The sequence below is a fragment of the Camelina sativa genome, chromosome 3 (assembly GCF_030686135.1).
Source record: "Camelina sativa cultivar CO46 ecotype springtype chromosome 3, ASM3068613v1".
Taxonomy (NCBI): Eukaryota; Viridiplantae; Streptophyta; class Magnoliopsida; order Brassicales; family Brassicaceae; genus Camelina; species Camelina sativa.
The window spans coordinates 6,733,315-6,748,176 of NC_141882.1; the positions used below are offsets into that span (position 1 = coordinate 6,733,315).

General features: G+C 39.3%; 3 protein-coding genes across 3 annotated transcripts; 1 reads left to right on the plus strand and 2 right to left on the minus strand.

Annotated features, from left to right (window-relative positions):
• Positions 1-45: 45 nt before the first annotated feature.
• On the minus strand, positions 46-3,461 carry LOC104775761 (serine/arginine-rich splicing factor SR45). Its single transcript, XM_010499677.3, has 12 exons — positions 3,082-3,461; positions 2,829-2,897; positions 2,650-2,738; positions 2,381-2,427; positions 2,216-2,296; positions 1,953-2,118; positions 1,652-1,871; positions 1,515-1,580; positions 1,262-1,375; positions 991-1,057; positions 850-887; positions 46-391 (listed from the first exon to the last, which is right to left on the minus strand). The coding sequence occupies exons 1-12, from the start codon at positions 3,285-3,287 to the stop codon at positions 307-309; spliced, it is 1,248 nt and encodes a 415-aa protein (XP_010497979.1). The 5' UTR covers positions 3,288-3,461; the 3' UTR covers positions 46-306.
• Positions 3,462-6,848: 3,387 nt separating this feature from the next.
• LOC104775763 (protein PAT1 homolog) lies at positions 6,849-10,826 on the plus strand. Its single transcript, XM_087500142.1, has 5 exons — positions 6,849-7,410; positions 7,618-7,754; positions 7,893-7,949; positions 8,085-8,148; positions 8,463-10,826. Exons 1-5 carry the CDS (start codon positions 7,329-7,331, stop codon positions 10,439-10,441), a joined length of 2,319 nt encoding a protein of 772 aa, XP_087356268.1. The 5' UTR covers positions 6,849-7,328; the 3' UTR covers positions 10,442-10,826.
• Positions 10,827-11,049: 223 nt separating this feature from the next.
• LOC104775764 (uncharacterized) lies at positions 11,050-13,967 on the minus strand. The gene has a single exon (XM_010499679.3). It carries the CDS (start codon positions 13,741-13,743, stop codon positions 11,260-11,262), a length of 2,484 nt encoding a protein of 827 aa, XP_010497981.1. The 5' UTR covers positions 13,744-13,967; the 3' UTR covers positions 11,050-11,259.
• Positions 13,968-14,862: the final 895 nt, after the last annotated feature.

A 14,862-nucleotide genomic window follows, 5' to 3' on the forward strand; every position in this document is an offset into this window, starting at 1 on the left:
AAGAATATTCTATGACATATATAATCTTTGGTGAAGGATCTATTCTTCGAGAAGACTGAATATATCACTTTAATACGTTTAAATGGACAAGTCAAAATATCACTGCAAGATCTAATGGGAGATGAGATCCCTACATAAAAGAAGATTAAAACATCCAACACCACAAAAGCCATAACTCTCATTTGGTCTCTGCTAGACATTGTATCGGTTATAAGTAAAGAGGGCGAGACAGACGATAAAGATAAAGTTGTCGAAGAGAGCTACAAGAAGACTCCAAGCTTTTTTTTTATAACACTTTTACTACCTTTAAGTTTTGCGAGGTGGAGGTGGAGGTGGCGGCGGTGAACTGCTGCTGCTGCTGTTACTGCTGCTTCTTTTTCCTCTCAGTGGCCTAAACATACCCAACAACAACAACATATTTTCTTTGATGATTAGACAAAATAATTAACGGAATCTTTGAACCAACTCTATCTGTCTTTTTATGATCACAGTCTCATTAACTAATCAAATCCTACATAAGAAAAAGTGTTATTTGCTACCATATCTTAAGCTTCAGTATCTAACTGCCGGGAGCTATCTACGTACGAACTCAAGATTTCAACATAGTGTAGGTTTCAGATGTTTATGGTGTCTTTTTTATCACGAACTAGAGTAACCTAGTCTCACTACACATAACTTAACAGTGGAGCTCTTTTACTAGTGCATGCCACAGACTAAGGTGTTCCCAGTTTGAGAAGAGGAGAAGACTAGTCTTAAGATAAAGCTCTTTTACTAGTGCATGCCACAGACTAAGGTGTTCCCAGTTTGAGAAGAGGAGAGGACTAATCTTAAGATAAAGAAAGTGTTTACCTTCTAGGGCTGCGGCTTCTTGAAACCTTCCTAGGAATCTGCAAGTTTTTATAATGCACACAGAATAGAGAATTAAAACACATAACTCCACAAGGCACCAACAATTTTATAGCTAAAGAGGGATCTGCAACAGCCCCTTACCCTCCTGGGACTTGGTGAACTGGAGTAAGAAGATGACCTCCCTCGTCTCCCAGCTGGACCTCGTCCCCTGCTTACAATCAAAGACATAATTACACCACTAAGGATTGGACAAAGTAGGATATTCGGGTATACTCATCAATTGTGCAAGGCTCAAAAACATGTTATGAATCTTATATCATTATACTATCTTAGCTATTCCTCAGAAACAAAATACAATTCAGGAGACACCGTAGAAAACCTTGGCTAAAAATTTAAATGAGTTCAAACATACCTGCGGGGTGAGATGGACCTTGAACGAGAGTGACCAGGTCTACGAATTGGGGATCGGCTACGCCTGCGGATTGGGGATCTTCTGAGAGGACTGCGTACTCTCCTTGCAGGTGACCTGAAACACGCCCAATACAAAATGTATATTAAAACTCCACATTTCTCAAGATGCAATTCACTGAGTACTATAATCTCTAAAGCTGTAATTCCGACCATCCAATTACTACAGCCGTAATTAGGGTACCACATAGAATTACCTTCTCCTTAGAGGAAGAGGAGACCGTCTTCGAACAGGACTGCCACGAATTCTTCTAGGGGAACCCCTGTTGACAGATAAAAAGGTGAGCTCTCAATTCTAAAAACATCACACATATCATATGGTGCCACAGCTAACCTTGGAGGAGATCTATATCGTCTTGGAGGGGGAGAAGATGGAGAACGGCCTCTAGATGGCGATGCTGGCCTGCGTCTAGGTGGTGTATCACCACGACGGCGGATAGGAGATCCAGGCCTCCGGCGAGGGGGAGAATCAGGCAATCGCCTAGGTGATCCGCCTCTCCTAAGTGGAGGTGATCTCCTCTTTGGAGAAAGTACTGTTTTCCGTTGCGGAGATGCTAGCACATATAAATCATAATCATTGACACAATACAAATCATTGACTACAACAATAACAAAAATATAAAACGTAGACTTACTATCTCTTGGGCGCCTGGGACCATCTTTCTCAATTTCAGCACCCGCATTATCAGATTTTGATGCATCTCTCTTTGGTGCACTTGAGACAGGTTTAGGGGGTGGAGATACTTTCCGACGAGGTGGTAGTGTGAAACTTGCTTTAACAACATTTCCATCAATTTGGCCCTGCGTTAAGTAAACAAAAAAAAAAGTTTGCATAAATCTTCTCAGCAAATATGTTAAATACAGACATATTGCAGTTCGTATCTGGAAAGAGACGTACACCATCCATGAACAGCTGCGCTTTCTCAGCATCAGCTCTTGCCTTGAACTCAACATAGGCATGTCCTCTCGGAAGATTAACCTATTGAAATGGAAAAGAATTATGAGCAACTTTCTTAACAAGTGACACCAGTAAACAAAAGAGAGTAAAGAAATAGCAACTTACAGCTCGATCTATCGCAAGTTCCACATGTATAACTTCACCAAAGTTGCCTAAAAATTCAAAAAAATAAGCCATTAGTAACGTCAAGAGTTAAGACTTAACATCTTCGCCAAGCAAACTAGTCATCCCAAATAAAATAATCAGAATGGCCATTAATGGGTATTGACCTATACACTACTGATCAAAGTTGAGGCCTAAAGCACTGGTATACTCGGTAATGGTGTAATAAAATCAGAACAAGCAGAAGAAACACAAAAGACCAATAAACATACCAAAAATTTCTTTCAGATGGCCTTCGTTCACATTTCTACTAAGAGAACCAATATGGAGAACAAGAGATTCTTGAGTAGGAGCAGCTTTCCTGAAACCAGAATTAGATTGTAAAGTCAGCAAAACTGAGCATCTGACGAAAGCATGAATTATGTGATCGAGAAAGGAGTTTCGAGATTACTTAGAAGGTGAAGAGGCTCCTTTAGATTGTGGAGGAGGAGAGCGACCTCGCCTAGCAGGTCCAGCAGGACTGCAGAAAGAAAAGATTTATCAGAACATCAAGGTCACGATTAGATATATATAGCCCAGAAAAATAGGTCAAATTGCAAAAAGCCTCCGTTCTTACAAACTTCTTCTTCTTCCCCCAACAAGGATGAAAGCCTAATTACAGGAATCAAATTGGAAATTGGAAAAAGTTAGGAAGAAACCCTAACCTTTTTCCACGGCGTGGAGGACTGCGACTCCCAGAACTGACGCTCCGGGAAGGAGATGAAGATGAAGAGAGCGATCTAGAACGGGAGCGGGAGCGCGAAAGAGACCTAGAGGGACTAGAACCAGAGCGGGAACGGGATCTGGAGCTGGAACGAGAAGAAGAGCCAGACAAGGAAGGGGAACGACGGCCACGACTTGGTTTCGCCATGGGGCGATATCGACGACGCAACTAGCGAAACCTTGCTTCAAAACCCTAGCTGATAAACAAAAAAGATTAGACGAGAGAAGGAGAGACTGTCAATTTTTTTTTATTTTTTTATTATGTGGTCCTTTTCTTTTCTTTTTTCGCGCACTGTGGATTTATTTACCCAACTTAACAAAATACAATACGCGAGATGATACGTGGCAGGTTTTTATTTGCTTAAACGTTGGATTTTTAGATCTTTTTGAGCATTTGTTAATACTTTTAAATCCATAAAATTTACAAGTTAAAAACCAAAAGGCCATAAAATTTACTGCCATGAATTAATATTATTTATGGCTTTTACAATTGAAAAATTCACGCTTTAGTTGAATTTTTGTTTTTTTTGTTTTTATGTACATTCAAAATATAAAAAAACTAGTAACTCAGAATTAAAACTTAGACCACTCCACTTGTTTGAGAATGTTCTAACTGATATAACAATGGGTGCTAGTCTCTTTGTCGACGGTCGTACACAGTACACACCACCAACTAAATGGCTTAAAAGTATATTAAAAGTAATTAGATACCACTTCGTAGTAGTTCCTAGGAAAAAAGATGCCCAGCTACACGAGGTATGATGCAATACATGGCCACACATCTCAAGTTTAATAATGTATGTTCAGCTACATCAAGTATATGTTTGGCATGGCCACATGCACCAAGTACGTGACGTCATGTGTTTTACACCATGAACATAAAATCTCGATTCACCGGGTCATTTCTCCCGGCAATGACCGGCTTTGACTCATCAGAACCATAATCGAGAAAACTAAAACCCGACCCGAGCACCTGCAACCAAAATAAAATACCCGACCCAGATCCATTTTTAATGGAATTTTTATCTAAATTAAAAAAAAAACACAGGCCCATGTTCGAATTATTCATCGATCAAAACAAGAAAAGTGAAAAAATTGTGTGAAAAAGTTTTATCGTTTTATCGAAGATATCGAAGAATTGTGAGATCCTCTTTTCAATTAGGTTTTTTAACAGAGATAATGCAGTGAAATCTTTGCTGGAAATCAGAATAAAGAAGACATTGCCTGTTGATTCTCGTCCCAATGAGGTAAAGCTCGCAGTTTGCTGTTGATTTTTAACTTTTATTTTGTCGTTTTAAACAAGTGGGAAAGTGGGGTTGTTGTCGGCAAGATTCAATTCTTCTTTATATGTTACTTAGGTTATTGTCTAGTCTTGTTGTGTAGCCTAAGTTTGTTTATACATTGTTAATAGGTTATTGTTGAGGTTATTGTCGGGTTCATTAGTTGTTTATAACAACGTGTCTTTGTCTTCTCTGAATTATATATCTTTTTTTGTAGTGGAAAAATTACAGTGAAGGTGAATTGCCATTATTCTGGCCAATTTAAGACAGACAATGGAGTCTTGAAGTACGTCGATGGAGTTATTGAAGTTTTTGAGGTTGATTCATTGACAATTTTTCAAGACATATTGCTAAAAATGCTTGGAAAAAGAGTCAACAATCTTGGGAGAATGTGGTACAAGCTACCATTTGAAGAACTTTCTGATAGGCAGCCTCTGTGGGAGAATGTTGATAGCAATAAGAATAAACTGGTTTCAAAAGGACGTTGGATGGGAGAGGTGGACATCTTCTTTGAAAAGGCAGAAGAAGAACCGCTTGAAGCTGCTGGAGAAAAAGAAAAGGATGTTGCTGAGAAAGCCATAGTAGATGATAGTGGGGATGATAGTGGGGATGGTAAATCAGATGCAGGTTTATCCAAACTTGAAGAGTCATATAATGAATATGAGATTGTTGACAATGATGTTGGTATTGCAGAGGAGGACATTCAAGTTTTCAACAATGATAACTATGAAGAACAAATTCCGGATGATGATGAAGTATATCCTGCAACAGATGATGAATCTGACGATGAAGAAGAACAAACAGAGAGATTGGTTAAGAAAGGCTTACCTGATGGAGTCTTTAGTTTGAGGCAGTTATTCAATAGTGGGAGTGAGTTTAAGAAGAACATCATCCGATATATATTGAAGACGAGACGCAATGTGGTGTATGCTAGGTGGGAGAAGGATAAGCTTGAAACTGTTTGTAAAGCAAAAGGTTGTACTTGGAGCATATATTGTGCTATAGAGAATCCGGAAATTGGAGGAGCTTTGGTTGCCATGGAGCATCAAGATCAAGATGATGCTGAAGTGCAAGATGTGTCATCAACAGCACCATAAGGAAGTCAAGATGATGTTGGTTGTTGTTGTGTTCGGGTTCTTTTTGGATGTTGTGTTTGGGTTTTTTTTGGATATTAACACACTTTGATTTGGGTTTTAGTATGTTTGTTTAAAGGAAACCCTTATTCGGCGAAGCTTGTTTTTGGTACTTTGTTGTATACAGTTTAATCCTTGTACCATACTTTGATTGTTGTATTTCATCCTTGTGCCATCCAAACAAAAAGTTCTTTAAACCATCCGACTTTTGGTTCAATATGTTAAACGGACCAAATCCTACAAATCAACATCAATAACAACTACTTGACAAATCCAAGTACAATGAAATACATTACATAGTAATTAACTTAACCCAGTACGATGACTCCAATTGCACAAACAAGCAAACCTGTCAAACCCGTGATAACGAGGCGTTGACGAGACACAATTGCTTCCATATAATCAATCTTCTTCTTCTGCAACTGATTTCTCTCTAAATCCCCCTTCAGCTCCATGATTGTCGTTGATAGTTGACTGATTATCTTATTCTTCTCATTAATTTCTGCTTGAGCTTCAACCAATTCTCTTCTCGGCAAACCTTTCACTTCTTCTTCATCAACCCAACTAAAGTACTTACAGTGACCATTACCACCTTCCTACACAAACATCAAACAATTACTTAATCAACAAAGCTACTCACCTCAACATATATCGAGATTCAAGTGATACATACCTTGTACAACTCACACCCGAGGAACCTTCGATTTGGATTTCTTGCCGTTTTCGAGATGAACATCTTCGCCGGCAATCCACAATCACAAACTTGCCCGACTCCAGACCTGCTCCTCATACTACTAGACGATTCCGATGTTAATTCCATCTTCACTCCGAATTGAAGTTTCTCAAACGATGAAGAACCCTAATATTCAATTTTTTGTCGATTTCGGAAAAATGGGAAATGTTATGGATCTTATGTTTTTTTTAATTTAGATAAAAAGCCCATTAAAAAAGGGTCCAGGTCGGGTATTTTATTTTGGTTGCAGGTGCTCGGGTCGGGTTTTAGTTTTCCCCGATTATGGTTCTGATGAGTCAACGCCGGTCGTTGCCGAGAGAAATGACCGGTGAATCGAGATTTTATGTCCATGGTGTAAAATACATGACGTCACGTACTTGGTGCATGTGGCCATGCCAAACATATACTTAATGTAACTGGGCATACATTATTAAATTTGAGATGTGTGGTCATGTATTGCGTCATACCTTGTGTAGCTAGGCATTTTTTTCCTAGTTTCTAATAAAAAATTATGGTCGGTTTAATGTAATAAATATAATTAACGGATTTTAATGATAAAATAAAGGAAGATGATGATATGTAAATATCGTTTTCAAGTTGCTGCTCCTTTTTAACATATAAAAAAAAAAAGCTGGCAACCGCCCAACCCCACACCACCTCTCCTCTTTTTCTCTAAAATAAAATTTTGTTTTTTCTTCGTCAGAATTATTCAATTTATCATTGCCTCCTTCTCCTCCTCAATCACAAAATTCTCCAATCTCGCTATCTTCTCTTCTCATCTAGGGCTCTTCTTCTTCTCCTCGTCCCTGGAGCCTAACCAAACTCCAGGAACCCAATCTTGCCTCAAATCACAAAAAGTTCGATCGTGAACCGATCCTCCCCGTTCTGCTACATTAACGATTTAAGAATCGTAATTTTGAAATTCGCTTGGGGATATTTCTGGTTTTATTTGTCGATCACGACTTGTTAAAGAACGCTAGTAGGGGTTATAAAAGACTAACTGAAGATTTTGGATTGATGTGGGTAAAGGAGCTATATAGATTATGAACGGTCTTGGCTGTGGGAGTAGTATCGAACAAGCTTCCCAATCCATGGATCTTAAGCAGATTGGAGATAATTCTACAGGTTTTATTCTGTTTTCTCAAGTTTACTAATGCTTAACTTTGCTTTTGTTTGCTCTTCAATGGTTTACAAGTAGTTTCTAATATTATTGCTCCTCATGAATTTGGAAAATAAGATGATATGTTGATCCAACCCTAGAGTTTTTTTTGAATTCAAATAATGCTTGCTTCTCATGAATGTTAGAAACGGTGATTGATTCCTTGGGTGCAGGTGTCTTTGATGCATCTCAGTATGCTTTTTTTGGTAACCATGTTGTTGAGGAGGTTGAGCTGGGTGGATTGGAAGACGAAGAAGAGGATTTACCCTTGGCTGGAATAGAAGATGGTTTTGCCTTTGATCAGGAAGAGGTTTGTTCTAACCACCATCTCTATCTTTTCCATGTCTCCTTGTTGAGAGTTCAGGGGAATTTGTGGTGTTTTTTTTTTTTTTTTTTTTTTTTGGATTCATCTGCTGGTGTCTCATAAGATTCTCCCCAATATATGCAGGCTGAAGTTTCTAGAACTCTTTTTGACGCTGATGATCTTGCTAGTACATTTTCAAAGGTCAGCTAACATATGCCCAGTGACTGTTCTTACTCTCGTTTCGTAGATTTTTCTTTGCTTTTGCTGATCCAGGACCGGTTAATTTATGCTTTAAACGCTTATAATCTGAAGATTTTTTGTTTTTTCTTGTTACAGTTGAATAGGGATCCTGAAAAATATAGGAGCACGGTACCCGTAGCTGGTAACGGTTCAAGACAGAGTGAGTTCTTATGTGCACTGATTTTTATCTCAAAACTCTTTACGTTAGAATGGAAATTTTGATTATCGCATACTGTCTGTAGACCTTGTGTCACGGTTTCTCTATGGTGAATTTAAAACATTTCTATTTTACCAGATTATTGTATGTGTATGATCTATTTAGTTGTGTAAATAGCTTAAGATTTATGGTGCGATAACTTCTTAGCCCATTCTCCTGACTCACTTTAAGTGTTGTTTGGGGATCATTTATGCTCTTTTGTTTACATTTTACTGAATCGTTAATTCACCCTTTTATCATTCATATTTTGTCCTCAGATTATGTTGGTAATGGGTGGAACCATAGGGAGGAGTTGCCAAATTGGTATAACCAGCAAAGTTCAGACTCTGAGGCCATCCAAGATGACATACGGTGGCCATCACAGCCTTTTCCTACTCCAAATCTTGCTGAGCAAAGAAACCTGCACAGAGCAACATCATATCCTGAACTACAGCATCAACAGCCCCCATACCAGCACCAACAACAATTTTCCAGCGAACCGATTCTTGTGCCAGATCAGCATGTAGGCCCTCATATGGGATCTTCATTTCCAAGTTCTCATCCTCAGTTGGTTGGCATGCATCATGGATCACCGCAACTCACTGGAAACATGCCTCAATTGCGACCTTCTCTTCTCGTGAACAATCCCCCCTCAGCTCAATGGATGAATCGCCAAAATATGTTTCCTGGGGACAATTCTGGGATCATGAACAATATGTTACCACAACATCAGTTATCTCATCAAAACGGTTTGATGCCGCAACAGCAGAGGATACCTAAGATGCAGGTTCCTCAGAGTAGGTTACTACATCCGATGCAACCTCATGGGCATTTGCCAGGAATGCAGCCTCAAACATTTAATTCCCACCTTTCTCGATCAGCGTCCTCGGGCAGTTATGATGCAATGCTTGGGTTTGGTGATCAGAGGGAAGCAAGACCAGGATCGGGGCAGAGGAACAGACACAACATGCGCTTTCCTCAACAGGGTTTTGATGGTGGGCTTCAGAGGAGAAATAATGCATGGCCTCCTTTCCGGTCGAAATATATGACAGCTGATGAAATAGAGAACATCTTAAGAATGCAGCTTGTAGCTACACATAGCAATGATCCTTATGTAGATGATTATTACCACCAGGGGCGTCTTGCTAAGAAGTCTGCTGGCGCCAAACTGAAGCATCATTTCTGTCCGAATCATTTAAGAGACCTTCCATCTCGCGCACGTACTAACAATGAGCCCCATGCATATCTTCAGGTTGATGCTCTTGGTAGAGTTCCTTTCTCTTCGATCCGCAGGCCTCGGCCTCTGCTTGAAATGGAGCCTCCAAATTCAAATAAATCTGGTAATCTGGACCAGAAAGATACAGACAAGCCCCTTGAACAAGAACCAATGCTTGCAGCCAGGGTGATTATTGAAGAAGGTCTCTACCTCTTCCTCGAGGTAGATGATATTGACCGGTTCTTAGAGTTCAATCAACTCCCGGATGGTGGAAACCAGTTGAGGCAAAAGCGGCAAGCGCTGTTGGATGGGCTTGCAGTGTCACTGCAGCTTGTTGACCCACTTGGTAAAAATGGGCAAAACAGTGGGCTTGCATCTCAGGATCTTGTCTTTCTAAGGATCACCTCCCTTCGAAAGGGTCGGAAGCTACTTACAAGGTACCTCCAGCTTCTTTACCCCGGCAGTGATCTAATGCGAATCGTCTGCATGGCTATTTTTAGACACTTAAGGTCTTTGTTTGGAGTGAGATCATCAGATGCCGAAACCACAAAAACAACAATCAAACTTGGAAAAGTTGTCGCGTTATGCATTCACACCATGGATCTTGGACCCGTAAGCGCTTGTCTAGCAGCAGTTTCTTGTTCTTCCGAGCACCCACCACTTCGTCCTTTGGGTAGCCCAGTTGGAGACGAATCTACTATTATACTGAAATCTGCACTCGATAGAGCTTCCGAGCTTCTCAGTGCTAACAAATACAACAACGCAGGCATGAATCTGTGGCGTGCTTCCTTTGATGAGTTCTTTAACTTACTGATGAAACACTGCATAAGCAAGTACGACAGTATAATGCAGAACCTGAATTCGCAATTGTTACCACACTTTGCCACTGAGATGTCTGACGCTGCTGCACAAGCTATTGTCAGGGAAATGCCTATCGAGCTTCTACGTGCAAGTTTCCCGCACATTAGTGATGAGCAAAAGAGAATACTTATGGAATTCTTGAAGCCTGGTAGCCAGAAAATTGAATCAGTTGTAGCTTGATGATAGTGGATAAAAACTTTAAGTACAACATGGAGCAGAAATAGTTAGCAACTGAGAAATAGTATCCTACTTTTTATTCCACTAGTGGTTCTTCTTTCTTTGATTCTCTATTTTTGTGTGACGACATGGATGATGTTAACGAAGCAGGAGAAGTTAGGGTTGGAGTGTACAGAGAAGATCTGAAGCTTATTTTTATCTATAAGATAGGCAATGAAGATGACAGTTACTACTTTGTATGCATGTTATCTCACAAAGGTATCGATTTTTTACTCGGAATCAACAAATCCTTTTCACTTGTGTTTTGAGTATTTCTCTTTTGTTATTCAAATGGTTCCTAAACGAATATAGGGCTTATAAATGTTTTACTATGAGTGTTTTGTCTTCATTTATTCTCACGTAATTTGTTGTTATTGTGAATTTGTTTTTGCCCTTGTTACAAACAAATCTAAAAGCAATTCTCAAAACAAAAGAATCTTAGATTGAATCTGGTCACTGAACAACATCGAAGCCATTAAGGTTAATTATACGGTTATACCTATATAACTATCCTTCAATCATTATCATGGTGTATGAAAGTGTCCATCGTTTTGCAATATACGAGAAGAGAATTAAGAAAAGATGAACTATATTATTATAACTAGAGGAAAAGTATTGGAGTACAATGTCTCAGACAAATCATAAAGCCAGAAACTTCAAAGGAGAAAATCAAAACTAAAAAGCAAAGATTACCAAGAAAGAAACATACTACTTAAGAGCTTCAGTGAGATGGAAAAGCTTCCTACAAATCAGTAGTTCATAAAGTCAAAGCTAATTTTAACTCATTGTCCAGAATGTTGATGGTTCCTGATCCGGCTTGAACGCCTCACAGGTGTTATCATCTCTTTCTCTTTGTGACCACTACGCTTTTGTATCTTTTCGTATGTTGTGAAACTCCCATATGAAACAGTGCCTATGGAGTATTCTGATGCCGAGGAAGCCATGGATTCGCCGCTATCATTACTCTTCTTGCCTCCTCCTCCGCTTTGATATTCTTTAAGATCATCTCTGTTGTTGCTGCAGCTGTGTAATGATTTGTTCTTACTGAAACTGAAGCTCATCTCAGAAGGTACTGATGATACCTCTCTTTCTCTATCACCAACTTCTTCTTCTTCTTCCTTGAAATTAAGTGAAGAAAGCCTTTCTTTGATCAGATTCTCTACTGGCACATGCTCAACTTCAGTTGTTGGTTCACAATCTTCACGTTGTTGCATCTTCACTGGTTTTGTCTTCTTCTTGGCTAATAAGAAACCAGCTGCTGCTGCTGCTGCAAGTAGAATCAACACAGTCGAAAACACGACTACCACTTTCTTCTGATTACTCAACGCAATTCCCTCCGAACCTGCATCATTAACAGCCTCACCAAACCCACTCTCTACTTCTACTTCATTACCATCATGTTCTACATCTGTAGCTTCTTCTGAAACACCGAGGCTAACTTCCCCAACACCTTCTTCTTCTGATACAGTTTCAGCATTGCCTACTTCTGTTTCTTTTTGCTGATGACCACTGATTGTAGCAGACTCCACATCATCAAGCTGGTGGTGTGCGTTGGATTCAGGTTCTTCCATGTTTTTCTTATCGTTTTGGGCAAATCCAGTTTCATGACCTTCCTCGATGTTCTTCTGGCCATTTTCTTCATATTCTCTCTGCCCTTCAACAGTATCAGTTTCCTGCTCACCATTTCGTTCTTGAGAAAGAGGCTCTGAGTATATTTCACCTTCATTCACCTCTGTATCTGTGGCTATCTTGATCTCAGCCTGCTCATCAAATTCATAAACCAGTTCTGAGTCTACCTCACTCTCCTGCTCGACTTCATTACCATCCTCTTCGTAGACAGCTTCAAGACTGATTTCACCACTGTTATCCGGTTCTTCTTCAGGTTCCTGATGACCAACATTCTCTTCTTCTATATCCATTTCTAAGCTCCAGTCTTGTCTACCCACTAAGAACCCATCAACACTGATTTCGTCACCAGTTGTCTGGAAAACAGAATCAGACAAACTTTTATCTTCCAATAGATTTGTCAAATTATGAAACAGAAAAGGACCATGTCCCTCTTCCTCTCGTAGACTTGAGATCAGCTTATCAATATACACAAGAGATGATTCTGCGCACATCCTCAGCTTTGCACCCAACTGCTCAAAGCTCTCGCTTGCCGACATCACAATCTCTTTTGGGATGTGGAACTGATAGAAAGGTGAACCTTCAGTGATGTTTGGTTGAGTGAATGACACCGAAGAAACCAGCAACACATACGCCACACCAAGAACCATAATCCAACCAAGTAGCTTGGACATCTTGAAACGAGACTGTTTTGAAACTTGGTGAGTTTCTTCTTCAACGCTTTCACAAACCACATCTTCTTCTACTACTTCTTTATCACTCTCTGCTGCTTCCAAACGCTCTTCACCATCCACATCTAGAATCTCCTCTGCCTCTGCTTCTACTGCAACTACTACAACTTCTTGAGAATCAACTTCCTCTTCTTGTTGGCTATCCTCTGCTGACAAATCAGTCTCAGAAGAAGAGCTGAAAAGCTCCTCTAGCTGCTTGCACTCATCGAAACGATGCTCAATTCTTGGATTTGGTTTATAATGAAGAAACTGAGGCCTCGGTGACAAGTAATTCTTCTTTGGATCATAAGGTGCCACCATAGGTTCCACTTCATAAGACTCAAACACAGGGAACGTGTATGGAACACAAGGAGGAGGAAGAGGGCTGATCTTGAAGCTTGAACCATCGTCGCTCTTGTTCTCAAGATTCTCATCGAGATCAGTTACAGTAATATCATCATACGATTCCTCCTTTTCATCGATGCGAATCTCTTCCCCAATGATGTTTATCACATCAGAGAATGAGACAGAAGATGATGACTTCACCTGATGTTGTGCTTTGTCGAAGGATCGAGACATTTCGTTTTTATCAGACAAGATCTTCTTCCTCGGCGATGGGTTGATCTTAGAAACGGCTGAAATCGTCGGCGACATGAAATGCTTGGAAACTTTGAGGCCTTTGTTGACCACGACATTGGAGGAGATAAGATCCTTGTCGTTCTCTTTACCTCCGAAGTCAACAAGATTGCTGCATTCTTTACCAAGAGAGTTTCTCCGGGACGAATCTGCCGAGAACGGGCTGCCACGAAAACTACGCCGCATCACGTCTCCGGTCTCGGAGTTTCTGGGTTTAGGGTTTGGTCTGGAAGGCATTGAAGGAGAAGAGGAAGAAGCAGAAACAGAGATCTTGCTCTTCGCAGGAGAAGACATAATTTGAAAAATCACTTCCGGAATTATTACTTAACAAATCTCAGATCTTTTTTTTTATCGCTCGTTAAAGGAAAGAAAATGATTATCAAGAATCTGCAAGATTGTGTGAGAATGGCTTTTAAGATTCCAAACTTTTGAAATTTTTTAAAGAGATAGAGAGATCGTAACGGCTAGTTCGTCTATTTATTTTTATTATGTCACTGCAAAATGATTCTAATCTTGGCAGAGATACTTTTTGTTTCACCCCTCTTGTCTTTATATTTGTCTATTGCATCCCCAAGTTTTTTTTCAAAGATCTCTCTATTGTCTTTCTCCCATAAACTTTAAATGTAAAATTTTAAACTCCCATGCTTCTTAATAGTTCATAACTTAAGTTTTGGAATTTTTTTAATAGAATAAGATTAAAAGGACACATTTTTTTTAGTTTTTGTTCTAATTTTTATGGATTTTATAAAGATTGTAGAAACAGTTGGAAGAAATTGGTATTACTCAAAATATTGGGGATCTGATTTTCAATTTGTGTTGCCGGGAATGTTGGAGCACGTGATATATTTTGACCGCTACGATGATGCCACGTCTGATCCTTGTGGGTCTCGTAAAAGAAAAGAGCCGTTAAGGAACCTTTAATAAAAAAAATTAGGATCAAATATGAAAAGCAGCCGTTGGGCCTATAAACTGATGAATTAGTTCAAGTAAACCAGTAGGAAGGTTGTAGACTTGTAGTCTGAAATTGGGCCTTTTACTGAAAAACGGAACAGATTTAGTTATCTGCTAAGGCCCATTAAGTTCACACTTTCTCTGACTGTCGATCCCAAACTAAAGTACCCCTTTGCTGTAAATCTCAAATCCCACATTAGTCTGAAATTTCTTACAAATAGCTGGTTTTATTAGTTTATTTCCAAGGATATCTTTTTTTAATTTATTCAGTTTTATTTTTGTTATGTAAATCTTTTGAATTAATTTTGGGGTCTAAAGGGTTCCTTTTTTTTAATAATAATTAATCAAATTTTGCTATTGAGTCCTTGGTTTAATTCCAAGGATTTCTTATTCTCAATTTTTTATAGATTCTTTTTATGATCATCTTTTGAATTAATTTTGTCCAGAAGGTAAATAATTATT

Coding starts and splice junctions, on each gene's coding strand:
- LOC104775761 (XM_010499677.3), bottom strand. CDS start 3,287: ATGGCGAAACCAAGTCGTGGCCGTCGTTCCCCTTCCTTGTCTGGCTCT. Junction 1,581..1,651: donor CGATATAGATCTCCTCCAAG/GTTAGCTGTGGC, acceptor ATCTGTCAACAG/GGGTTCCCCTAGAAGAATTC. Junction 1,376..1,514: donor CCTCTTCCTCTAAGGAGAAG/GTAATTCTATGT, acceptor GGCGTGTTTCAG/GTCACCTGCAAGGAGAGTAC.
- LOC104775763 (XM_087500142.1), top strand. CDS start 7,329: ATGAACGGTCTTGGCTGTGGGAGTAGTATCGAACAAGCTTCCCAATCC. Junction 7,411..7,617: donor GATTGGAGATAATTCTACAG/GTTTTATTCTGT, acceptor CCTTGGGTGCAG/GTGTCTTTGATGCATCTCAG. Junction 7,755..7,892: donor TTGCCTTTGATCAGGAAGAG/GTTTGTTCTAAC, acceptor CAATATATGCAG/GCTGAAGTTTCTAGAACTCT.
- LOC104775764 (XM_010499679.3), bottom strand. CDS start 13,743: ATGTCTTCTCCTGCGAAGAGCAAGATCTCTGTTTCTGCTTCTTCCTCT.